Below are 27,378 nucleotides of genomic sequence, written 5' to 3' on the forward strand. Positions count from 1 at the left end.
GGACAAGCAGGGCCCTCCTCCACCCGAGTTGACCACAGCCCACTCTTCGTCAAGAGCTTGTGTGTTCCAACAACCAATACCCCTCTCCTATCCCATGCTTAATGCAGGCTTGGCCTGAGGAGTCAGCAAAAGATCATCTCCCATCTGGGAAAAAGAGGGAGAGGGATGATGAGATGCCTTTCCTGGCTCAGATTCTGTTTTGTGTCCCACATCCCATGGCCAGTGTCCTCAACCCCATGCTTCACTGTAGTAATGCCCTCTGGGGATTGGGCGCTGGGCTAGGTGCTCTATTCACTCATAAGTCACAGAAGCCCCCAACACCTCAAGAGGAAACAGGTCTCCTAAGAGAAGGAAAGCTCTTTGCCTGGGGTCACATGGCCAAGAAGTGACAGAACCAGGGTCGAACCCAGGTCTTATTGGATAACAAGCTCTTTCTCCTTGCTTTGAGAAAACCATCCACAACCTGTTATCTGCAGGGCACACAGTAGGGTAAGAAAAATGCCAGGCTTCCCCACTCCCGATATTTTATGGCTGATTTCTTTATAACCTGACTTGCTTGCTCCCTCACCCAAAAAACCATAGAGGAACTTTGGTGAGGGAAGATGTTTGGGGAGACCGATGAGGGGGGACAGGCAGAGAAAGTCCGGAGGCTGGACGAGGACGCCCTTCATATGCAAACAGCTTCGTGTGGAGGTGGCCTTAATATTTTGATTCTCTCAGGATCTCGACTCTTGTCTTGGGCCACTGCAATGGGAGACAGAGACTGTCCCAGGTGTGATGGGGGGAAGGAAGATGCCCACCAGCTGGCCATCCCCTTTGGCCTCGTCTAGAGATCTCCCGCCCCCTGTATCTGTCTCTCACTTTCTGTCTCCATCTCCGCCCCCGTCCCTGCAGTGATCCGTCTCGAAGCCCAATTTCACAGACTGCCTCAATTTCTCTGTTGACTCCTGAGCTTTTTAAAGAGGAGGCCTCTCAGTTTCTCTTCTTTGCTACCAGGCCTTCCTCCTACGCCCCCTGCCCCTTGATCCCTCTCCCAAGCCCATTTATAACGTGGGAAATGTCCAGGGAGGGTGAAATTGACTACCACGTGAAGGAACACCCTCACCGTCCCCATCTCCATGAGCCACCCCCAGATTGGCCTTGGGGTTCTGGGTCGCAACCCCAGCTACTCTCTCGGGTGCCGGCTTCCACCAACCCACCCCCACCCCCGCTTCGCCGACCCCAGACCCCGCTCCGTCGGCGCCCTAAAACGAGCTGGGGGCGGGGCGGGGGGCGGAGCCCGCAACAAAGACTCGGAGCGAGCGAGGGGCGGGGGTGGGGCGGAATCCCAGCCGCCCGCGAGGCCGGGGAGGCGGCGGCATAGGGTCGCCCGGCCCGGCGGGCGGGGTAGCGCATGGTGGCTGTCCCCGTGCCGAGGCGTCGCTAGGGCGGGCGGGGGACGGGACGCCGGGCCGGGGGCACGTCATGTGGCCGCTCACGGTCCCGCCGCCGCCGCCGCCGCCGCTGCCGCTGCTGCTGCTGCTGCTGTGTTCAGGCCTCGCTGGACAGGTAGGGGCCCGGCAGGCAGGTGCGGGCGCAGAGGGCTCCAGAACGGGCGGGGGCTCAGAGGGCCCCGCAGAAACGGGACTGGGGGCTCCATGAGCCCCCCGCGGCTGCGAGGGAGGGGGCGTCCCAGCGAGGGAGGGGCTGGGACGTCCACCCTGGCTTTGGGAATGGGAAGGGGAGCTTCAGATCCAGCCTCAGAGCTGGGATGGTTTGGGAGGCAACCTGATCCCAGCTGTGGGGTTCTCAATCTCTCGGTGACCGGAGCCCACACCCGCCATCTCGCTCGAGCTAAGTGGGGTCGTGGGGGGACTTCAGGGGGCCTTGTGTGTCGCTTATCCTTCACTTCCCCCATCATGGCAGGAGGTGCCCAGCTTTTATAGCCCCCCACTCCTCGCCCGCACCCCCAAGGTGGGCAAGGGGGCGGGGCTCACGTGTGAGTGACTGACGGGGACGTGTGTGAAGTGCTGGAGGGTGCTGGGTAAACGTGTGTGCCTTTGTGTCACAGCTGGGTGTGACTGAGAGTTTGCGTGTGTGGCTGTGCAGGTGTGCCCAACCGTGCATGACTTGGGGCCTGATTGGGGGAGGCTGTTTGTACCCGAGGCAGTCTGTATGTGACAGTGGGAGGCTTGTGAGCCTGAGACTGGGACTTGTGTATCTGTGTGTGACTGGCTGTGTGACAGCAAGTGAGGACTGTATTAACCCCAGCGGTATGTGGGCAGCTGTGGCTGTGTATAAAGGAGGGTGTGTGTCAGTGTCCCCATGACCCTGGCCCATGTGCCCGGGTGTTGTACAAAATGTGGGTGACCAGGTGTGTGGCTGTGTGGGAGCTTTGGGTAACCACGTGTCATTCTGTGCCTAAGTCGCTCTAAAAGAGGGTGTGCGGGGCAAGGGCTGTGTGTGCAAATGTGTACATCCGTGTGTGTGTGTTGGTGCCTTGCACATTACATGCTTTCACAGGAGCACGTCTCCCTCTCCTTGGTACCTCATCTCTTGGGCAAGAGATGGGGGCTTTTCAAAATGTGAGGGGTGGTCCCAGCTTTCTAATGCTATTGGGAAGCCTCTTTCCTCCTCCATCTTTGGGGGTGGGAGCCCCCTAAGTTCTCAGGTCTTCAGGAGCTCAGAGGGAAGCTGGAATCCAAAATAATAAAATATTTATAATAACAGCTAACACTTATTAAGTGCTTATTATGTGCTGGGCACTGTTTCAAGCACACCGAATGAACTAAGACATTTAATCCTCTGAGCAGCTTAACTAGTGGGTGCTATTGTTACCTTCATTTTACAGATGGTGGGGGCTGAGGCACAGAAAAGTTAGGTCACTTGCTCAAGCTCAGACAGCTTGGGAGTGGCAGAGCTAGGATTAAACCAAGGCAGTCCGGCCCCTGAGCCCATGCATTTACCCTCTTGTTAAATAATCCACTCCATGGCTGTGAACAGTGCCTGTGTAAATACTAGGAGGGTTTCTAGATAGAAGCTCAGGGGAAAAACAGTCCTGGCACCTTCTCTTTCCTGGCCAAGAGAAGAATCAGAACCTTGTACCCACCCTGAGGGGGGCTGTTGGGAGAGGGATGGAGATCAGACTCTAGATAGAAAGATTTCCAGGCTACAAGGAGACCTCGTGAGGTCCCCTCCCTCACTCCTCTGTTTCCCTATCTCAGGACCCACATACTGGCTGGGATGGGAAGTGTGCTCAGAGCCAAGCATCAGGCCACACACACTGGGTGCTCAACTGATATGTGAGCCCCAAAGAAGTAAAGAGAGTCAGCTGAGCGAGAGACGAGAGACCGAAAGAGGTATACACTTGAGAGAATGGTGCATAAAAATGCACCAGGAGTGAAGTTGAATTGGGTTTCCAAGAAGGACCCTTGGAGCCACCACCTGGGGATTTTCCTCCACCCCTGCTGGCCCCTAGGAAACTCTAGATTTCATGTTCTTTCGCCAAGATTGCCTAAGGGTGTGGGAGAGTGCAGTGAGAGGTGATGTTGGGTGACCCCAGAGGAGGGTGGGAGATGCTTGGGGGCAGGGCTAACATGAAGATGCATGAGAGCTATACCAGGCTCTTTAGGGGGTGGGACCAAACTGGGTTCAGTGGAGGTGGGGCTAAATGGCCGGGGGGGCGGAGCTAAGCTGGGGTAATCAGTTGGGGTGAGGCGGGTAGGGTCCTGCTACCAACTACAGTGCCTCCAGGCGGCCATGGGCACTACAGTGTTGTGTGCCCCAGCTTGCCCACCCAGCCTGACACCCCAGGGAAGGAAGAGGTCTGGAGAATGGATGCTCTGTCCTATCTCTATCCCCTCCATCGCTTCCCAGAACCCCCTCCTCGGTCCTTGATGGGCCCTGGTCTCCACCAGGGGTTCTTTCTAGAAATCATTCATTTGTCCGTTCAATCAACAGATATGACGGAGCATTGGAGATATAGCCATGAACCAAGTCATCAAATCCCTGCCCTCCTGGAGCTGACCTTGTTGCAGGAGAGACAGACAAGAATCGAATGAATATATAATACAATGTCAACAGCTAAATCAATATATAATACAATGCAAGTGGCATGAAGAATAATAAACAGGGTAAAGGGGATTAAAGTGTGATGGTGGTGCAGTGGGGGGCTATTTTAGCAGGTGTGGTAGAGGCGGTGTCTCTAAGAAGGTGGTATTTGAGGTGACACTTGAAGGAAGTGAGAGAAGGATGCCTTCTGTATCCAGGAGAAGAGGCTTCAAAGCAGGAAGAGCAAGTGCAAAGGCCCTGAAAGTGGGAACAAGCATGGTATGTTTGGGGAGCAGCAGAGAGGCTGGTGTGTCTGGATAGGTGTGAGTGAAGGGGAAGTTGGGGGGAGATGAGGCCAGGGAAGCCAGGAGGGACCGACCAAGTGGGAACTTGTGGGCCGTGGACAGCAGTTTGGATTTGACCCTGAGAACAGGGGAGTAGGACCTGTCAGAGGAGTTGTCCATCCCTCTAGGGTCTGGAGCTACCAGAGAGCTTGACGGGTCCAAGGCCCACCATCTTTTTTTTTTTTTTTTTTTTTTTTTTTTTTTTTTTTTCTTTTTGCGGTATGTGGGCCTCTCACTGCTGTGGCCTCTCCCGTTGCGGAGCACAGGCTCCGGATGCGCAGGCCCAGCGGCCATGGCTCACGGGCCCAGCCGCTCCGCGGCATATGGGATCCTCCCAGACCGGGGCACGAACCCGCATCCCCTGCATCGGCAGGTGGACTCTCAACCACTTGCGCCACCAGGGAGGCCCAAGGCCCACCATCTTATCCATGGGAAAGATGCTGTCTTCCTGACCACTGGGAAGTCCTCCTTAAGATCTAGCTACAGGGCTTCCCTGGTGGCACAGTGGTTAAGAATCCGCCTGCCAATGCAGGGGGACACCGGTTCGAGCCCTGGTCCAGGAAGATCCCACATGCCACGGAGCAACTAAGCCTGTGTGCCACAACTACTGAGCCTGCACTCTGCAGCCCGTGAGCCACAACTACTGAAGCCTACGTGCCTAGCGCCCATGCTTCGCAACAAGAGAAGCCACCGCAATAAGAAACCCGTGCACTGCAACGAAGAGTAGGCCCCGCTCGCCACAACTAGAGAAAGCCCATGCTTAGCAATGAAGACCCAACACAGCCAAAAATAAATAAATAAAATAAATAAATTTACAAAAAAAAAAAAAAAAAGATCTAGCTACATCTTTGGTACTATCTGGGTTTGGGGTCACCTCTTTCCTGGGGTCCCCACAGGATGGGACAAGAGGAGTAGCTCAGTGTACAATGCGTGCCTCAGGGCCTTTGCACTTGACATTTCCTCTGCCTGGGACACTGACCCCCCAGGTAGCTACTCAACTTCCTCCCTGTCTTTCTGCTTAAATGTCACCTCCTCTGAGAGGCCATCAAAAATAACCTCCCATTGCCACTTTCTGAGCTCTTACTCTGTGTTATTTTTCTTCATAGGCTTTGTCACTACATTCCCAGGATTTGTTTCTTCACCTATTGTCTGTCTTCCCTTAGAGGGGCAGCTCATCAGGGTCCAGTGGTCTCTGTTGTATCATCAGTGCCTACAGCAGAGCCTGGCACATAGTAGGTTTTCAACAAATATCTGTTGAATGAATGGATGAATCCCCCTCCTCCTCCCACAGAGTCTCTTTCTTTCTCAAACAGTGGAACTCTTGTGCCAAGGGAGGGTCGGGGGAACAACCCTCCCCTTGGGCTATCCCATACCCATTTCAACTCAACCACAGCTCCTGGATCAGAGGCATCAGGGAAACCCATCTTCTCCATCTGTGCCTAAAATTCCACCATTGCAGGGCACCACTATTTGGGGTTAAGATGCTGTTTCCCCCAGGGTGCCTTTAGAAAATGTAAATGTCCCAGGTAGATGGAAGTAAAAGGAAATCTTGAGGACTCCCAGATAATAAGTGAACTGGACATTTTCTTCCTAAGGAATGGTGGTGTTGATGCTGAGCCGAAGATGAAGGAGCTGGGGCGACACCTAGTGGTAGAATGAGGTTTGTTCAGAGACTGTGTGTGTCCCTGTGACTCTGGGGAAGACGTGTGGGCAGATGCCCCTGGGTATGTGTGTCAGCCAGGGTCCTGATCAGGGTGTGAAGCAAACGAGGCACTTGCCTTGGGTGCAAGATTGAGGGGAGTGCCAAAAGCCTCAGAGACCAAGATAAATACTATCTTAATGCAATTTTTTTTTTGGCGGTACGCGGGCCTCTCACTGTTGTGGCCTCTCCCGTTGCGGTGCACAGGCTCCGGACGCGCAGGCTCAGCAGCCATGGCTCACGGGCCCAGCTGCTCCGCGGCATGTGGGATCTTCCCAGACCGGGGCACGAACCCGTGTCCCCTGCATCAGCAGGCGGACTCTCAACCACTGCGCCACCAGGGAAGCCCTAATGCAATATTTTAAGAAAATCAAAATTAATGCAAAAAATCCATGATGAACAAAATATCAAAATTTAAATAAAGGCAGGATCGACCTCTGCTCTTGCATGGCTCACCTCACTGTAACTCTGGCCCTATAGGAGTGTGTCTGTAGTGTCCATGTGTGTGTGTATGTATGTTTAGGGACAGTGTACTTGGCATTGGCCAAACTGGACACAGGGACATGTGTGTGCCATAATCATGTTTGTGGGTGTGTGGGCACACTGACCCTGTGTCCATACAGGTTGACCATGTGGGCGTGTGTGGATTTCTCATAATCCCAGCAGTTGGTGTTGGCAATGACTCTGTGTCCCCAGAATTCAGTGTCAGTGCCTGGGAGGCAGTAACTTGCTATTTTCATTTATTCATGCATTCATGTATTCATTTAGAAAGCATCCATTGTGAGCCTTTTGTGCCTTGAGCCTTATTGTGAGCCTCCTGTGTTTTGAGCCTTATACTGGACACCAAGGCTGGGTGACTGCTTGAGCTCTCAAGGACTGGGATGGAAGATTTAACTTCTGTAAAGTTGAGCCTGGCTGTGCTGGGGAGAAGGGAGTTGTGACAAGGGCAGGAGATTTTGTTCCCATTTTTCAGGAACTCTTGTCCAAGAACATGGACATATCTTCACTCCCAGAGTGGAAGCCTGGTCTGTCTCACAACCTCATCCATCCAGAGCTCAGCCACAAATCAAGGAGAAACCAGAGGAAAAGAGAGGGGTCAGAATAGGTTCCATGAAGTCTGTGTGCAGAAGCCGACTTGTGTTGCTTCTAGGAAACCCAAGAGGGTCTCAGTGCCTGTTAGCATCTAAGCCCTGCTTAACAGATGAGAAGACAGGGAGTCGCAGCATGAGAAGAAAGAAACCAAGAGGCAAAGTCGGTTGAAGCCATTGAGTGAAATGGCAGATAGCTTTTTACCTTTTAGGTGCTGAGAGGATCCTGGTTGTTCCCAAGAAAAATACATGGGGAGAGCTTCCAGGGTGGCACAGTGGTTGAGAGTCTGCCTGCCGATGCAGGGGACACGGGTTCGTGCCCCGGTCTGGGAAGATCCCACATGCCGCGGAGCAGCTGGGCCCGTGAGCCATGGCCGCTGAGCCTGCGCGTCTGGAGCCTGTGCTCCGCAACGGGAGAGGCCACAACAGTGAGAGGCCCGCGTACCGCAAAAAAAAAAAACCAAAAAAAAAAAACATGGGGAGCATATGATGAACCAGATTCTTTCTAGTCTTAATTTCTCTAGTAATTCCTATGTGAATGACACCGAGCGAGGTACTGGGGAAGTGGAGGGGTGCGACACAGCCCAATGTGGAACGTTCTCAGGGCCAAGTAAGGGTGTGTGTGTGTGCGTGTGTTTAAATAAAAGCGTTTTTTAAATTGTGGCAAAATACACAGAATATAAAATTTACCATCTTAACCATTTTTAAGTGTACAATTCAGTAGCATTAAGTACATTTGCACTGTGGTGCAAGCATCACCACCATCCATCTCCAGAACTCTTTTCATCTTGCGAAACTGAAATTCTACCCACTAAACAACAACTCCCCATCCTCTACCCCCAGCCCCTGGCAATCTTCATCCTACTTTCTGCCTCTATGAATTTGACTCCTCTAGGGACCTCACATGGGTGGAATCATGCAGTGTTTGTCTTTTTGGCTTATTTCACTGAGCATGATGTCCTCTAGATTCATCCATGTTGTAGCAGGTGTCAGAATTTCCTTCCTTTTTAAGGCTGAATAAAAGGAAGTTTCATTGTATGGTTGGAGCACGTTTTGTTTATCCATTTATCCTTCAATAGACATTTAGGTTGCTTCAACCTTTGGCTATTGTGAATAATGCTGCTATGAGCATGACTGTGCTAATATCTCTTCAAGACCTTGCTTCTAACTCTTGGGTGTATACCCAGAGGTGGGTCTTCTGGATTGTATGATAATCATGTGTTTAACTTTCTGAGGAATATGCATACCATTTTCCATAGTGGCTGGACCGTTTTCCACTCCCACCAACAGTGCACAAGGGTTCCATTTTCTCCACATCCTCACTAACACTTGTCAGTATTTGACTTTTTGATCCTAGCTCATCCTAAAGGGTGTAAGGTGGTTCTTCATCGTGGCTTTGATTTGCATTTTATTAAGACTTAGTGATGCTGAGCATCTTTTCATGTGCTTATTGGCCATTTGTATATCTTCTTTGGAGAAATGTCTAGTCAAGTCCTTTGTTCTTTTTCAAAACTGGGATGTTTGCTTTTTTGTTGTTTAAATAGAAGGTTTTAAAGCCAGGAATGAGACATGGTTGGATTTGTGTGAGGGACAGATCCTTTGACTGAAACTAGAGTAGGGACAGTAAAGGTGTGAAGACAGAATTATTTCAGGAGCTAACAAGACCTGAGGCAAATTGGTGACAGCCAGAGGCATAGAAGCACTAATATTTGGGGGAGGACAGGGGGACTGTACCTCGCATTGTCTGGTGTCCAAGGTCCTCAGCCAGCATTACTGTCTCCTTTGGAATCTCCTCTTGGAATTCTGAGGCAGGCAGGAAAGCAGAGATGGGAAGAGAGAGAATTCCAGGGAGAATTCAACACCATTTCCAAACATTTGCTGTAACCAAGCAAAAAACTAAAAGCAGGCATAGGCTAGAAGATTAACACCATTTGTGTTCCAAGGGATGCAAAGCTGTGTACGTGCAGACGTAAATTCATGCCTTTCCTCTGTGTGAATGAAATACCATGGAGCCAAAGATGGCAGAGTTGGTTGACAGAGACCACTTGGCTTCTTACAAAGGACAGTGAGTTTTGCTTGGTTTATGTTTTCTAGCTTTTCTACTGGAACTTCTAGCATTTTTACCTGCTGCACATCTAACAGAAATGACCCTTATGTTTTATACTTGATACCTTAATTCATATTTTTGAGTAAACTTCCTTCTTGACATGAAACATATCTACAAAGAAGTAGGCAAATCATAAAGGTGCAGCTTGATAAATTGTCTTGAAGTGACATAATGTTACCAGTACTAGGCCAAGAAACAGAACTTTGCAAGAATCCAGAAACCCCCTCATCCTCCTTCTACTTGCCACCTGCCCCCTCAAGAGTAACAGCTAAGCTGATGTCTCACTATGCACTGGTTTGACCTGCTTTTTAACTTAATGAAGTCATTAAGCATGTAGTTTTTGGTGCCCAGCTTCTTTTGCTCTACATAATGTTTGTAAGATTCCTCCGTATTATTGTTTTGTGATTGATTCCTTGTTTTTGTTGCTTTATGGTGTTCCATTTTGTGGATATATCGCATGTGGTATATCCATTCTACTGTTTCTTGACATTTGGGTTGGTGAAGTTTGTGGCTGAGACAAACTGCTGAAATAAACACTCTGACACAGGTCTTTAGTGAATGCTTGTTCACACTTCTGTTTGGTATATATGTACAGTAGATTCTCTATTCGCAGTAATTATGTTCTATAAAAAATTAGTGAATACTGAATTAGTGAATACTGAATCATTGTGGGGTTAGATTCTTGCAAGCTTCTGGTCACGACATTTTTGTTGACCAAACAATATGCAACCTCCTTTTATGAATGTTTCCGTTTAAAAACACCTTATTTCATATACATTGTTGATTCATTGGCATCAAACTCACTGCCAAAGGCACTATAACTCATGCTTGAGTGAAGCTTATCGACAAGTTGTATTTTCTCTGGAAGACACGTTACAACCTTCTTGCGCCTAGAGCACTAGACAGAACCTAGCGCTGTGCATGGGGCCACTTTAAATAGCGAGATCACCAACAAAAAGCACGAGAATGTGAAAATTTTGGCACTAAGTAGACTGTGAAAAAGACACTTGATTACAGTTATGAGAGCTAAAACAAGAAGGCCAGAGCATGGCTGTGGTGGATCTCCATTGGGAGCCTGTGTGTCCGTGACTCAATTTTTTGCTACCCTGTGAATGTCCGTGAATCACCACAAAAGTCCCATGAGGATTGATTTGGGGGTTACAAATAAATTGTAGTGAGTAGGCGAGTTTGACAATATGGAACCCACAAATAGTGAGACTCAAGTGTATATACCGAGGAGTAGAATTGCTGAGGCATAGGGGAGGAATATATTGAACTTTAGGAGATAACTACTGAACAGTCTTCGAAAGTTCCAAAGACTCTTCAAAGAGTTTACCAATTTACTCTCCCACTAGCAGTGTCTGGGCATTCGAGTTGCTCTACATCATCACCAACACTTGGTGTTGTCTTTCTGTTTCACTTTAGACATTCTGATGAGTGTTTAGTGGTATCACATTTTGTATTTAATTTACATTTCCTGATGACTAATAATATTTAAATACCTTTTCACATGCTTATTGACCACTTGAGTATCCCCTTTTGTGAAATGCCTGCTCAAGTCTTTTGCCCATTTCTCTATTAGGTTGTCTGCCTTTTTCTTATTAATTTGTAAGAATATGTGTTTTTATACATCCAAATTTTTTATCTGTGTTTCTCTCTCTTTTACATAAATTAAAAATTAGGATATCAGTTGTTTGTTGGATATTGGATTGCAAATATCTTCTCCTACTATGTAGCTTGTCTTTTCATTCTCTTAGTGATGTCTTTGATAAATAGAATTTCTTAATTTGAATGTAGTTTAAATAATAACTGTTTTTCCTTCAGGGTTAGTGCTTGTTAGTGTCCTGTTTTAGAAATCTTTGCCTACCCCAGAGTAATGAAGATATTCTTCTATATTTACTTCTAAAAGATTTATTATCTCTCACATTTAGATTAAATCTACATGGAATTGATTTTTGTATGTGGCTTGAAGTAGGGATCAACATTTATTCTTTCCCTTTGAATAGGGCCAAATGACCCAGGAACAGGCTCCAGACTCTGGAGCCTGACTGTCTGGGATAGATTCCTGGGGGCTGGGAAAAGTTTCTTAGCATCTCTGTGCCACTATTTCCTCATTAAAAAAATTGGAATTTAACCCTATCTACTTCGCAGTGGTATTCTGAGGGTTAAATGAGTTATTACATGTACATTGTTGCAGATGGTGCTGAGCTCATGATAAGTACTCAGTAAACCTTAGCAATTATTGTTATTGTTTCTGAGAGTTATGAACTTTTTTCCTCCTGGTAATTTTCAGTTCAGGGAAAAAAGATTTCTTTTCATGGCACCTGGCCTTAGTGTGTTCAGGTTGCTATAATAGAATACCATAGACCAGGTGGCTTATAAACAACAGAAATCTATTTCTCACAGTTCTGGAGTTAGGGAAGTCCAGGATCAAAGTGAAATTGCTGTCAGGTTTGGTGTCTGGTGAGGACCAGTTTCTTGGTGTCTTCTCACTGTGTTCTCATATGATGGAAGGGAGAGGGAGCTCTCTGGGATCTCTGTATAAGGGCACTAATCCTATACATGAGGGCTCCACCCTCTTGAACTAATCACCTCCCAGAGGCTTCATTTCCAAATACTATCACATTGGGGATTAGCTTTCAACATATGAATTTCGGGGGGATACAGGCATTCAATCTGTAACACTCCCCAACACAATATTTAGAGTATCAAATGGTGACAGTGAGAAAGGGATTCTTTCTGGAGATATTTCTACATCAATTTCAGCTGGCATTGGTGATAATTTGAATGGAGGAGTAGGGAAAGAGAAAGAAGGTGAGAGGGGCACTATCTGTAGTTTCTAACTGTGGGTACATTTGGGCCAGGACCAGGGTGAGGCAAGCAAGAAATCTAGGGTGCAAAATTTAAGGAAGGACTCATTCTCAGGTCAGTGCAGGGCTCCTGGGGGGAGGGAACTTGCAGGGAAAGTTTAGGGATATTCCCCCTTTTAAACAGTTTTATTGAGATATAATTTATATACCATTAAATCCACCTGTTTAAATGTGCTACTCAATGACTTTTAGTAAATTTGCAGAGTTGTACAAATGTCACCCCAATCCAGTTTTAGAACATTTCCATCACCCGCAAAAGATCCCTCATGCCATCCCCACCCCATCCCCAGTTCCAGGCAATCACTAATCTAATTTCTGTCACTGTATATTTGCTTTCTCTGGACATTTTGTGTAAACTAATCATACAGAATGTGGCCTTTTGTGTCTGGCTTCTTTCACTTAGTAAAATATTTTTGAGGTTCATCCATGCTGTAGCATGTATCAGTAGTTCGTTCCTTTTTATTGTTGAATGACATTCCATTGTATACATGTACCACAGTTTGTTTATCCATTCACCAGTTGATGAGCATTTGAATTGTTTCATTCATTAGGAACAATGCTGTTATGAATATTCACATGCAAGTCTTTCCATGGACATATGCTTTCATTTCTCTTGGGTGGATGGAATTGTTGGGTCTGATGGTAAATTTCTGTTTAACATTTTAAGAAACTGCTAAATTGTTTCTTAAAGTAGTTGCAGCATTTTATGTTCCCACTAGAAAGCGGTTTAAGTTTCTCCACTTCATCACCGACACTTGGTACTGCCTATCTTTTTGATTGAGGTTGTTCTGGTGGGTGTCATGTGCTATTAGTCCTGTGAAACACACAAGCGGAGATGTCCAAGAAGCAGATGGGCATAGGGGTTTGAGCTCTAGATGGAGATCTGGGCTGCAGAAATGCTTTTGGGAGCCTCAGCTGTAGATTCATTTAGTCAGTCAATAAACAATTTCTTGAGCACCTACTATGTGCCAGTCACTGTGCTAAGCCCTAGGGATGAGGCTGTAAAAAACACAGACATGTAGGAGCCCTTGTGGAGCTGAAAGTCTAGTGGAGGAGACAAACCATAAACAAATAAAAGTACAATATAATGTCACATGGTGATAAATGTTCTTCAAAAAAATAGAGCAGAGTAGGGGGCGGTGCAGAGGGGTTGCTATTGTAGATGAGGTGGCCAGGGGATGTCTTTCAGGATACAGTAGCCAGATCGCTCAGAGTCCAATCAGGGAAACAAACCAGTCTAGGTGTTTCAAAGAGAGGAAATTTAATATAGAGAATTGGTTAAGTGTGAGATGGAAGAGTTGAGAAGCCCGACTGATGGGATGATCAGGAATAAACCACAGCACAAAGCTACTGGAGGGACATGACAAAAGGGTGGTGTGATGAAGAAAAGTTTCTTGTGTGGGAGCTGGGATCATGGGATCATGGAGTAGGTATAGCCACTGTCAGAATACACACCCCCACCCTAAGCAGAAAGAGAGAGAAGAAATACCCTGGCCTCTCCCTTCCTCCCCACCCTCCAGTCTCCCTCCAGTGCCTCTCATTGGGTGAGACTAATAGGAAGCCAGTGTGCCAGGGAACCTGGGAAATGTAGTTTTCTGGAGAAGGGTAGGGCATTGCTCTGACTTGCACAGTGATAGCGCAGAAATATAAATGAAGTAAAGGAACAATCCACATGTGTATCTGTGGTAATAGTGCTCTGGGTAGAGCAGACAGCAAGTGCAAAGGTCCTGAGGTGGGAGTGTGCCAAATGGAACCAAAACCCTACATGTGAGGGTGATGGATGGTTCAGGCACAGTATACAGAATGACAGTGGCTAAGGACCTAGGACAAAGCCGTGGGAGACATTTAGGGAGAAGGCAGGAGACAGTGATAGTGCAGCCTTGAAGTCAAGGGACAAATGACTTTCAAGAAGGAGGGAGTGATTCATGAAGACTTACCTGTGAGAGTGACTAAATGAGGGCTTGTGTGAGGCTGTGGGACCAGCAAATCATAAGGTCACTGGTGCCGTTAGTGAGAGGAGTTTTGGAAGCATACAGGAGGTGGGAGGTAAGGAAGCAGAGACAGCAAGTGCAGATGTGAGTGTAGACCACTCCTTGGAGGAGTTTGGCTGGGAGGAGGCAGGGCAGTTTCCTACATCACCAGCGGTGAGAGAGTGAGAGAGTATCACTGGGTTCCAGATTATCTAGACAGGGAGGGCTTGGAGCCCAGTGGTTTTGGGGTCTGAAATCAGACCCACCTAGGTCCAAATCCTGGGCTCCCATTTATGTGCTGGGTCACCTTGAGCTGGTCCCCTGTCCTCTCTGAACCTAGTTTCCTCTCTTGTAAATAGGGAAGTTGCTGTACTGTTCATGGGAGGTTGCATCCAGTACTCAGCAAGTGTGTTTGCAAAGTGTTCAGCACTCATAAATGCAAGCTGTTGTACAAGGAGGCAAGGAGATATCTCTTTTTTTTTTTTTTCCTGCGGTACGTGGGCGTCTCACTGTTGTGGCCTCTCCCGTTGCGGAGCACAGGCTCTGGACGTGCAGGCTCAGCGGCCATGGCTCACGGGCCCAGCCGCTCCGCGGCACGCGGGATCTTCCCAGACCGGAGCACGAACCCGCGTCCCCTGCATTGGCAGGCGGACTCTCAACCACTGCGCCACCAGGGAAGCCCCGAGATATCTCATTTTTTAAAGCTCATTATCAGCTGCAAATAATTACAATGTCAGCTACTATTTGTGAAACACCATGTTCCAGACACCGGGCAAAGTGCTTTACAAGCATCAACTCTCCCCAGTCTGCTCCAGCTCACTCTGCTGCAACCACAGGGGCCTCGTTCCTGTTCCTTGAACACTTATTCTCCTACCCCAGGGCCTTTGCACTTGCTGTTCTTGGTGCCTGGAACTCTTCCTTCAGATATCCAAATGGCTCCCTCCCTCAGCTTATTCAGGTCTCTGCTCAAATGTCACATTCCCCAACCACCTCGATTAAAGTTTTACTCCCCTACCTAGTCCATATGCCCCTTCCTCCCGATACCCTAGGTATTTTACTCCCCACCCCACCCCCATTTGTTGTCTGTCTTATCCCATAGAATGTTCATCTCCACATAGGCAGGCACTTTTTAAAATAATTCATTCATTCATTCATTAATTTTTGGCTGCACTGGGTCTTTGTTGTGTGCAGGCTTTCTCTAGTTGCGGCAAGCAGGGGCTACTCTTCGTTGTGGTGCACCGACTTCTCATTGAGGTGGCCTCTCATTGTGGAGCATGGGCTCTAGGCACGTGGGCTTCAGTAGTTCTGGTGCAGGGACTCAGCAATTGTGGCTCGCTGGCTCCAGAGCACGGGCTCAGTAGCTGCCACGCTGGGGCTTAGTTGCTCCACGGCATGTGGGATCCTCGCGGACCAGAGCCCCAACCTGTGTCCCCTGCATTGGCAGGCAGATTCCCAACCACTGTGCCACCAGGGAAGTCCCAGGCAGGCATTTTTTTAATCTGTTGTTTACGGTGCTTGGGACATAGTAGATGTTCAATAAAGCTTTGACTTGATTCTCAGGACACAGGAGCCATTTACACGTATTAGGTCCATGGGTCCTTACAACCACCCACTTTGCAGATGAGGAAACTGAGGCAGAGAGAGGTCATTGCTGGAGGTCACATAGGGGCAGAACCTGCCTCTCCCTGCTGTTAAGCTAAAAAAAAAAGGATAGTTCAAGACCCCTACCATCCCTACCCCCATGTTCAGCGCTTCTCCCGAGACGAGCCCTCGGTGAGCTGCCACGGCCCAGGGAAAGGCCTGAGTCATCGCCGCCTCTATATGGCGGCGGCGGCCGCGAACTGAGGGCGACTGCGGCGGCCGCGGCGGCCGCGCGAGGTGATGCGGGGACGCCACGAGGGGGCGTGAGTGCAGGGAAAACAGAGGAAATGAAACCAGCCGGGCTCTCCCCCGCCGCCGGCTGGTGCGTGGGTGCAAAGCTGGGGGCACTGCACTCCCCCTTCCTTCGAAGGGGCGGGCCCCGGAGCTGGTCCCTGGGGTCTGGAGGAAGGTCCGAAGTATCAGTTCCCCGCCTCCACCCCAAGTCCAAGTTGTGAGTGGAGACCCAGCTGGGACTTGCCGGCAAAAGGCTAGCTCCCGTCTCGGCCGTCCGGGGTTGTAATGCCGCCCCCTGGAGTCATGGGGGTCCTCCTGCTGCAGAAGTGACCCCACTCCCCATCCCAGTTATCGCCTGTTGCTTTCGGACCTGCCACTCTGCGCTTCCCTCGTTCGGAAACAACCAAGCGGTCCCCAAAGTGGTCATGGTACCAGGGAAGCCCCTTCCCCAAGGAAAAGGAAACCCTTGGCCACCCGATTCAAGGGAGCGCACTGGAGCCCCCCCCCCCCATACCTGCTCTCCCGGGTTTTAGTGAGCCGGGGTCGGTGTCCTAACAGTAGGTGGGTGGGGACTTGCGACTCCGGCCCCCTGCCAGCTTTGGGTGCACGGGGTGGGGCGGCTGCCCATTTAAACGCAGGCCGAGCGCCCGGGGCTCTGAAAGGGGCTGTGAGCGGAGGGTGGCCCGGGAATACCTCGCTTCGGGGGGCAGGGGCGGGAACACCGCTGGGGGCGGGGCTGGGAATGCCGCGGCGGGGGTGGGGGCGCAGGTGGGGAATGCCGCCGGAGGGGGCCCCTTGCGGGGTGGGGCGATCCCGGACAGAGAGGGTTGCAAGGCCGGGGGAGAGGAGTGGGGACAGCCGGGGCGCCGCCCGCCCCCCGCCGGGCTCCGGGCCGGAGCCGTGACGTCACAGCGGCTGGAAGTGCCCGGCGCGGAGGCTGTGGGAGGCGCGGGAGGGGGTGGGGGGGGGCCGAGGCGGCGCTTTATAAGCGGAGCCCGCCGGGCGCGCCGAGCCGCAGCCCGCGTCCCCGAGCCCCCCTGGCCGGCCCCGGCCCCGGTCCCCCAACTCGCGCTCGCGCCCCCTGGGCGGCTGGGTGGCAAGGGACCGAGCACCAGGCGGCGGGCCGGAGAAGGGACGCGCGGCGGGCGGCCGCGGGGCATGAGGCGGGGGCGCGATGTCGGTGCCGCTGCTCAAGATCGGGGCCGTGCTGAGCACCATGGCCATGGTCACCAACTGGATGTCGCAGACGCTGCCCTCGCTCGTGGGGCTCAACGGCACCGTGTCCCGCGCGGGAGCCTCCGAGAAAATCGTGAGTGGCCGCTGCGCAGGGGGCGCTCCCGGGGGGCGTGGTGCTCGCGCCGCCGCCGCAGCAGCCCCCGGGGGCCCCCGCCCCCCAGCTTCCCGGCGCGCCCGGCCAGGGAGCGCCCTCCCGGGGCTGGGGGCTGGACGCGGAGGCGGAGGAGCCCTAGGACCCGCAGCCACCTCCGCGCCCTTCATTATTGTTATTATTATTATCTCTTATTATTAGTGTGCAGTGTCCGAGCGGCAACAATGTACTAGGCTCGCTCTGGCCCCGGGGCGCAGGCGGAAGAGCTGCGGAATTCAGCCTGGTCCGGGCTGAGTGGGCCGAGCTGGAGGGTAGATTCGGGCGGCTGGTTGTAACCCTGCCTCCGAATAGGGAAGTCTCCAGGTCTCCGAGGATCTCCACCTTCAGCATCTCTCCCTGTTTGTGTCTCGGTGTCTCTGAGTAGCCCCTTGTCTGTCTGTCTGTCTCTCTCTCCCTCTCTTCTCTCTCTGTCTCTGTCTCTATGTCTCTCTCTTTCTGTCTCTCTCTGTCTCACTCTGTTCTTTTTCCTCTGGTTTGCTTCTCTATTTTCCTCTCTGTCGCGCTGTCTCTGTCGCGCTGTCTCCGACTCTTTTTTTCGTCTGTCTCTCCTTTTCTCTCCCCTGCACAACACCCCACCCCCTGCATCTCCCTCCTCATTACCTGCCTCACCACGTGCTGAATATTCCCATAACTGACCCTCCGTAGGAGGCCCGCTCATGCTGCCCCCAGAAACTGCAGGATTGCTCCCTCCCCCGTCCCATCGATACTATCCTCTTCTATCACCAGCTTCCCAAGCCACAGAGTTTGCCTGGGGGGTGAGGGGGGGCAGGATGTGTGTGTTGGGGGGCACTCCCTCGGGGTTAATAATGGTGGTCCTGGGGTCCTGGGGAGAGGGGAGGAGACATCCTCCACTGCAAACTTCCCTCAGCCTCCTCCAGATATGCCCCTTCCCTCCCATTCCTTACCCCCTTCAATCTGGTTTCGACCTGGAATGGGATTCATGGGGGCTCCCTCTCTTGCTTGATGTTCCGCCAACTTCATCAGCCCCCCTGTTTAGCCTCCAACTGCCACCACACTGAAAGATAAGAGGTCTTTGCTCCCAAGGGTTGTGGGCAAGTGGAGAGGGGGGTGCCCTGCTCAGACTTTGTCCAGCTCCTGGAGGGAATTGTCACTGGGCTAGGCCCAGGTGAGGGCTTGCAGTTTAAATCCTCAGAATTGAAGCCAATGTGTGAAACAGCGTTTATCTGTGTGTCTGTCACATCAAGCGATATTTGAATATGTCCTGGTGTATCTATCTATGCATGGTGTGTGTATGGGTGTGTGTGTGAGTGGAGGGTGTGAGAAAGTTTATGTGCTTTGCTAGCATGAGGGCACAAGTGTGTCTCCCTGTATATGAGGGTGCATCCCAGAATGAGTGTGGGTGTGTCCCTGAGTACTCACTGTATCTGGGTGTGGATGTGTCTGCAGTTGTATGTCCCCGACTATGGGTTTGCATGTATGTAATTTCATGTGTGCATATAAGTTTATATACATGAGTCTGAGACAGACTTCTTGCTATTGCCTTCTGAGGGGGGAGAGAGATGGTGTCTCATTGAAATCAGAAACCAAATTCCCCTCCCCTACCATCTAAAAAGTTTGAGTCAGTGTAAATGTGTTCATGTATTATGTACAGCATATGGGTAAATGAGAGCACGTATGTCTGGGGAACGTGTACATAGTGTATAAGAGCATGTCTCTGAGTTATGATTTTGTGTGTGTATATGTGTCTTTGCAAATATGTACAAGTACATGTTTTGTGCATATAAATGTGGACATGTATGTTTATAGAAGTGTGTGCATATGTGTTCAAGTGTGTATCTGTAAATGGTCTATGAATGGTGTGTGTGCCTAGTTTGTATGCATGTGGGTGGATTCCTGTGTGTTTCATGATTTTCTGTAAGTGTGAGTGTGTGTGTGTACCCAAACTGACCTGGTCTTCACTCTAGCCCATCTGTAGCTAACAGGACCTTGATTCAATGCTTCCATGAAGTCACCTGCTGAAAGCTAATAGTTCTCCCATTCCTGATCCCCACCCCATCCCTCAGTCTCACTAAGCCTTGCCAGAAGAGCTCTATGGAGTGAGATGCCAAGTAACTCAGGGTAGGACCTGGGAGGGGATTGTGACATGAGGGTGCTCAGGAAAGTGCCTTGGGAGTCTGATAGACATAGGTTGAAATCCAGACTTTCCCTTAACTTGCTCCACGACTTGCACTCTGGCCCAGTGACATCACCGTTCTGAGGTGCGGTTTCCCATCTATGAAATGAGAATGATAATTCCTACCTCACAGAACTGTTGTGGGTAAGAGGTCTACCATCCAGCCCTTCATCCATCCATCCTTCCATCTAGCTCTCTATCCATCCATCTTTACACTCATCCTTTCATCCACCCATCCATCCGTCCACTCACCTATCCATCCATTTACCCATCCATCCATCTCTTCATCCTTCCATCCATCTCTCCATCCATCTCTCCACCCATCTATCTTTCCATCCACCCATTATCCATCATCTGTCTCTCCATCGATTCTTCCACGCATCCATCCTTCCATCCATCCATTTCTCTATCCATCCACCCATTTTGTTTATTCAACAAAATAATTGAGTACCTCCTCTATGTCAAGTGTGTATATGCTTGAAAATCCCAGCTCAGTGCCTGACATAGTAAATGCTCAGTTAGTGACAGGACTCTGAGTCAGATGAATCTGGGTTTGAATTCTGGTCCTGCAATTTACTAGTGGTAGGACCTTGGGGAAATTACTTAATTTCTCTAAACTCCAATATCCTCATTAGTCAAGGGGAGTTTAGAGTCCCCATTAAGCCATAGGATCCATGAGAACATCTGTGTTTTACTCACTATTGAACCCTAAGCCCTGATGCAGAGTAGGCCTACAATAAATATTTGTCAAGTGGCTGAATCAACAATCACATCTTCATAAGGATTCCATCTTCAAATGGAAAGATGGCTGGGTGCATAGTAGGTGTTCAGTAAGGAGAGTTTGCTCTGTTTGACGTTGTAGCCAAGCACATAATAGGTACGGAATAAATATTTGTCAAGTGTCTAAATCAATAATGCACCTTCCTAAGGATTGGGGAGAACAAATCGAAGTAAGGAGGCACAGAGTAGATGCTCAGTAAGGAGTTGTGCGAAGCTACAGAGGACCAACGTGGGTAAGCTGAGGGGTTCCGGAGCCCAGGTAGTGAGAATTCCCTGTCATGAGGCAGACAGTTGGATGCTGGTCTTGACTTAAAAACGACCCCTGTGAGCCCAGACCCTCAGGCCATTCTTGTCTCTGGTTTCCCCTCCCCTGTCGGATGCAGAGAAACAGTTTGGCATTCTAAGAGATTCTGAGAGATGGTGTTACAGATCATCTCTGAAAGGGGCACGGGGAGGGAGAAGCTGCCACTGCTACTACCTTTGGCCAACTCCCAGCCATAAACCATCCCTGTGGGATGGGAGCCTTCAGTGGAATGGCTTCTCACCTGGGGGTCATAAATTCAGAACCAGACTAAGAATTGTCAGCGCCGTTGCCAGCAGCTGCCGTCATTACAGGGCCTGAAGTGAGTTACCTGCATCCTGTATGTTATGCCCTTGTCCATCCCCTCCTCCTTGAGGGATGGAGGGAAGGAAGGGGAGATGGAGGAGGGATATTCTGTTTGGGGAGGACCCTTTTCCTCATGGGAGGAACAGGGAGGGTCTGAGCAGCTATCAGCAAGAGGCTCTCTGAGGACTTCCCAGTAAGAACCAAAGTTCAGAATCTATGTGTTTTCTTGACAGTTTTCTGTGCAGGGGCGAAGGACCCTAATACTCAGTATCAGTCAAGAGAGGCAAGGTAACACTGCCATAACAAGTGGCCTCATATCTCGGTGGTTTAATACTGCACAGGTTTATTTGGTGCTTGAACTATGTATCCATGTTGGCTGGAGAGCTCTGTCCATGGTCGTCATGGACCTGGAATGATGGAGGCTCTATGATGACTTGACCATTGAAGCAGGGAAAGGAAGGTACAGCGTAGCCCCCACTGGCTCCTAAAGCTCTTCCCTAGAAGTGACACGTTACTTCTGCTCACATTTCATTGGCCAACACAAGTCACATGGCATGCTTAACCTCAAAGAGGGTGAGAAGTGTGGTCCTACTATGACCTGGACAGAGAGGAGTGGCCAAATATTTATGAACAACCCTAAGTACACTACTGATCCCTCTTCCTCTTATTCTACAATGAGAATTCTCTTGGAGGGTATCTCCACTCATTCACTCATTCATTTATTCAACAAATATTTATTGAGCACCTACTATGTGCCAGGCGCTATTCTAAGTGCCAGGGATATGACAGTGAACAAAACAGACAGAAATCCTTGTCCTTGTGGAACTGACATTCTAGGGCAGGGTAGGGGAGAAATAAATAAGTATACAGATAAATTTATAATACTTGGTGATACATGTGCTATGAAGAAGCATAGAGCAATATAAGGGGAGTGGAGAGTGCTGGGGGGGACTATTTTAGATTGAGTAGGTGACATTTAAGCAGAGATCTGAAGGAAGTAAGCAGAGGGAACAGCAAGTGCAAAGGCCCTGAGGTGGGAATATGCCTGAATTTTTGGAGAGTCAGTGAGGAAACCAGTGTGGCTGAAGCAGATTGAGTGAGGGGGGAAAGTGAGAAGAGGTGAGGGCAGGGAGGTGGTGGGAGCCACATCATGTTCCGGGGAGAGGGACTTGCAAGGATTTTAGATTTAACTTGCAACTTCTCATGCATTCCCTCTCCTCATTTCACGCTTTCTTTTTCAACAGGAACTTTTTTTTTTTTGCGGTACGCGGGCCTCTCACTGTTGTGGCCTCTCCCGTCGCGGAGCACAGGCTCCGGACACGCAGGCTCAGCGGCCATGGCTCACAGGCCCAGCCGCTCCGTGGCATGTGGGATATTCCCGGACCGGGGCACGAACCCGTGTCCCCTGTATTGGCAGGCGGACTCTCAACCACTGCGCCACCAGGGAAGCCCCAACATGCACTTTTAACCTTCTAACATTCACGGTGTAGTTGACATTTATTTTGTTGTCTGATTCTCCCCGCTGTAATGTCAGCTCCATGAGGGCAGAGATTTTTTTAAAAATCCATTTTTGTTGACAGTTATAGTCCCAGTGCCTGGCACTGGGTCTAGCACATAGTTGGTGTTCAATAAATACTTGTTAAGTGAATAAATGGGATGCCAGGGAGGGTGCTAAGCAAAGGAGGGATGGGACTTAACTCAGGTGTTCACAGTTTTTCTCTGGCCCCTGTGGGGGGGACAGACTGTAGGAGGTGAGGGTGGGAGCTGGGAGACCGGGGAGGAGGCCACAGCACTGGTCCAGGTGAGTGATGATGGGGGCTGGACCAGGGTAGGGACCAAGGGAGTAGAGAAAAGTAGGTGTATTGTAGATTTGACCCACACCTGCCTATTCACCTGTTCCTAACTGTGGACTTATGGCTTTTGCTCAAACACCTCAATATGTCAGGAAATATTTATTGAGCGCGTACTTTGTACTGGGAAGGGTCCTAGACTATGGAATATAGAGATGAATAATGCCCCGACTTCAATCAGATCGCTGTCTCATCAACAGTACTTGTGACACGACATGGTATGTGTAGAGACAGAGATATTTCTGGAGTGCTGTTGGGGCACAGAAGAGGGGCACTGAAATCAGCCAGGTTGCAATGGAGGTTTCTTGGAGGTGGTGATGTCCAACTAAGTCTTAAAGTGGAGAAGGAACTGGCCAAGTAAAAACAGAGCAAGGGCATTCCAGACAGAAAAAATAGCATGGACAAAGGCTCAGAAGTGAGGAACATCCTGTTGAGGACAGGGACACTGCAAGCTGTTCAGAGTTGCTGAAGACAATGTGCCAGGTTGGGAAGACTGTGGAAGTGGCCTGAGTGGCCAGAGGGGTCCATGTCACAAAGGGATTTGGACTGAGGTGTCTGTACTTCATTCTGAGTGTCAAAGGATGGGAGACTTGGAGGGGTTTGGAGCAGGAAAGGAATATGAGGCTGTCAGTTGCATTTTTCAAAATACCTGATTTTGTTAGAAAATCCTTCTAGATTGTGAGTATGAAATTTATCTCATTTTAACATTTTCCTGTCTCACTTGCACCAGATCTAAACTCCTTACCCTGGCCCAACTTGGTAAGCCTCAGTTTCTTCATCCATAAAATGAGGATAATAGTAGATTGTACCATATAGCATTGTGTTCAGCCATGTGCCTGGCACGTGGAAGGTGCCTATAAGGTTCGCTATTATTATTATCACTAGACCCCTGCCTGAGTCTCAGGTCTTGGATCACTCTTCTATCCCTTGCTGCTTTTCTTGTTCCTGCCTCTGGAACTTTTCACTTGTTCCCATCCTCTGGGAACACCCTTCCTCCAGTCCTTTCTCTAGCCAGCTCCTTCTCACCACTCCTGTTCCAGCTCAAACATCACCTGCTCAGAGAGAGCTCCCCTGACCACCCCAGCTACAGTGTCCCCACTTTATTATTTGAACCTGTTCTATTATCTTCTCAGTACTCATAACGATCTGAAATCATCTTGGTAATTGTTTGTTTACCACCAACAGGACGGAAGTGCCATCTGAGTGAAAACTTTGTCCCTCTTTTTTATTACTGGGATTTTCTCATTTGGGGCCATAGGTATTTCCTGAATGGTCTCAGTTCTGCCCCATGAGACCACTGCCCCTTTGTCTTGCTGGTGAAACTTCTGAGCCTTGATAAGTATTTCTGTGACCACTTAGTCTTCTCCCATGGCTCAGAAGTGTCTGTTTCTTATAGTTTTCTTTCTCGTGTCTTTGTTTCTCAACCCTTCTTTGAATGGATGTCCAACAAATGTGCACATTGCCACTTTCTCACATAAAGGTATGGAGTGATCTTGCCGCCAGAGAGCAGAGTCATCCCTGACTAGTAATCACTGAGCTCCTCTGTGTGCCAAGTCCTGTTTTGGGGGCTGGGGATACAGCAGTGAATAAGAGAGACTTGATCTCTTTCCTCACAAAGCTTCATAGGGAGACACAGTGAACTTGGAATTGTGCAAATGGCTATATAATTAAAGATTGGTGGTGGCCGTGAGGGCAGAAAGCTGGGAAGGGTTGATCAAGGAAGGCTTCCCTGAGGAGGTGATGTTTGCCCTGAGACATGAAGGATGAGTAAGAGTTGGGCAAAGACAGAGCTGGTAACGTGGAGGGAGAGAGGCCAAGAGAACAGGGTGTGTAAAGGTGTTGGGATGGGATGGCAGGTGGTGTGTCTGAGGATCTGGCGAGATAGGCAGATACCTGACTACCACGCTAGACCCCAAGCTTGATGCAACAGATAAAAATGGCTTGAGATACTGCCTTTGCCCATACAGTCGGCACCAACAACAGCACCATGGACAGCTACCAAGGGAGGGTGGTCTGGGCTTTGGGGCTGCTTGAGTGTAGTTAATACTGGCTTCCTCCTCTTCCAGAGGGAAGCTCTGGTTTCTGCCTCTTGGTGTCTTCATGCCCCCAGCATCCTTCTCACCTCCTGCCCTGGGCGGCTGACGCCTCTTTGTGAAGCTCCAGAGAGGAGCAACCGCAAAGCTGGGCGAGGAAAAAGCAGGCTTCTGGGGGAGGCTCAGGCGCTTTGAGAGAGTTTGATGTGGGGTTGGGTGTGTTTGTGTGTGGGAGTGAAGAAGTTGCCACTGGGAGATCTGAGGGACCAAGCTGGTTCTCAGTCCTTGTCTCTCTCTGTCTTAGCCTTGATGCTTCTCTATTTTTAAACTTTGTATTTTGAGTCTGTCTCTGTGTGTGTGTGTCTCTCTCTCACATATCTCTGTCTCATTAGTTGTCTTTATTCCTCTCTGTCTTCACTATGTATCTACAACATATGATAGACTTTCAATAAATGTTTGTTGAGTGAATATTGATTGTTATCTCTGTCTGCCTGGGTCTCATGTCTGCGTTTCTTTGTCTCTGTCCTGCTCTCTGTTTTCTCTCCATGTCTGTCTTGTCTCTATCTCTGTCTCTAAGTCTGTTTCATCCGTTCTGTGTGTCTCTATCTCTATGTGTCTCTTTTGCCTCTGGTTCTGCCATCTCTGCCTCTTTGTGTCTCTGTCACTATATCTCTCCCATCTCTGTCTCTCAGTCTATGTCTGTCTGTCAGGATTCTGTTTCTGTCTCTCTAGGATTCTGTTACCATATCACCGTAGTTACTGTATCACAGTCCAGGACCCTGACAGGGAGTGGGGGAGAGACTCAATTCTCAGACCTAAGAGGGCTCCTGAGACAGGACAGGGCCAGAACGTATGTTGGGTGTTGGGCAGGATTCAGTGAGTGGGACAGGATGAGCCAGACAAGCATCAGCCCTTGAAGGCCCTGGGGGGACAAGGGAGGAGACGTTTGTACCCCCTGGAGATGCTGGGAATGGGGGCCAAGCTTTGATTTCAGCCCGGGGTAAAGGGTGGGTGGGTGCCCAAGCTCTAGGTGACCCTGTGCCCTCCACCCCCCATTCCCATTTCCCTCTGATGCCCAGGAGGGCATCCCTCTAGGACCCAGCCACCAGGCCTCAGCGCTGGCTCCAAGATGGAACAGCTGTCTGGGCTGCAGCTGCAGAAGCTCATTTTGAACAAGGGAGATGATTGCAGGAGTGAGTGGGGGAGGATGAGAGAAGGGGAGGGTTGCAAGGGCCAAAGAGGAATCAGGCTTGATTGTTGCTGCTGCTGCAGCAGGTAGTTTGCCCAGAAGATGGGGAGACTGGGTGAGGCAGGAAAAGGCAGAGGGAGGTCTGTCGGCCCACGCCTGGTCCATCTGTCCCCACTTCTGGTCCTCCCTGGTGTGAAGCTTCTCTGCCTGTCTCTGGCTGTCTCTCCCTCTGCCTGTATTTCAGAGCCTGCATCTCTGACTCTGCCTGTGTCCCTCAGACTCTGTGTTTCTTGTTGTGACACCTCCTGCCCTGTATTTCAGTTTCCCCATCTCTCCCTGCCTGTATCTCCCTGTCTGTCTGGCTGCCACTCCGCCTGGATCTCTGTGTATCTCTGAGCCTCCTCGCCTGCCCCTCGGTGTTGCCTTCATTATCAGAAACACGGCTAAATCTCCAGCAGCCCTTCGGACTGCTCTTTCTTTTGTTGTCATCTCCACGATACTCAGGGGTTGGAGACAAATAGAGATGGCAAATTCCCAGGAAATGATGGGATCGTGTCCTTCCATAAAGGGATATTTACAAAGATATCTCAATTAGGACTAATTAAGTAAGCGAGTCACTTCCCCTGCCCTCTCCCCAACCCTGAGGTCCCGCAGCCTCCTGGGAGAAAACCAGCCAATGAGTGGATGGCAGTCTGGTGCTCAGATGGTGTCTCAATGTTTAATTTATAACAGCCTTCTCCTTGCTGCCCCATCAATCCATCCGGAAGGGTAAGGTGGCCTCAGGCGCGTAGATTCAGGCAGAGGCTGGAGACCTGCTCATCCCCCAGAGCATGCAAAGGCATGTGTGCATATGTTAGAGCCTGCCCTGCATGTCAGGGCGTGTTGTGGCATGTTTGAACATGGTGGGGTATGTCTTCATGGCAAACATGTCCCTTCGTGTAAGGAGAGTCCGATGGCCACCAGGCATATCTGAGCACACGGGACATGTTGGAGCAGGTCAGAGCGTGTCTCTCATGTGGGGAATGCCTGAGCATGAGGACCCCAACAGAGGATGTGGCACATGGCAAGGCACAGGGCACAGGATGGCTCCTATGCCATGCAGTGAAGGTCTGCACTTGCAAATTAAGCATTTATCCTCAAGTGCAAGGCAAACTATGTCTTCCAGGACCCCCCTGGCAGGGATAACAGAGCCATAACAATATCTACAACTTCCAGGAGGTACTGGTCACCCCCACCCGCTGCCACCCCTGCAGCTATTGCACTCTGAGTTTCCCCATCCCCTTCAGCACTGGTGGGTCAGGAGAGTTGAGTTCCAGCTCTTTTTTTTTTTTTTTGCTACACCGCGTGTGATGTGGGATCTTAGTTCCCTGACCAGGGATCAAACCCATGTCCCCTGCAGTGGAAGCGTGGAGTCCT

At 50.0% G+C, this 27,378-nt stretch overlaps 1 protein-coding gene across 1 annotated transcript in view; it reads left to right on the forward strand.

Annotated features, from left to right (window-relative positions):
• Positions 1-17,156: 17,156 nt before the first annotated feature.
• The window catches only part of OLFM2 (olfactomedin 2), a 47,511-nt gene continuing 37,289 nt past the window's right edge, over positions 17,157-27,378 (forward strand). Inside the window, exon 1 of the mRNA XM_060092295.1 lies at positions 17,157-17,291. Within this exon, the coding sequence (XP_059948278.1) occupies positions 17,157-17,291 (135 nt within the window). The remainder of the gene's footprint in view (positions 17,292-27,378) is intronic.

This window comes from Mesoplodon densirostris, chromosome 3 (genome assembly GCF_025265405.1).
Source record: "Mesoplodon densirostris isolate mMesDen1 chromosome 3, mMesDen1 primary haplotype, whole genome shotgun sequence".
Classification (NCBI taxonomy): domain Eukaryota; kingdom Metazoa; phylum Chordata; class Mammalia; order Artiodactyla; family Ziphiidae; genus Mesoplodon; species Mesoplodon densirostris.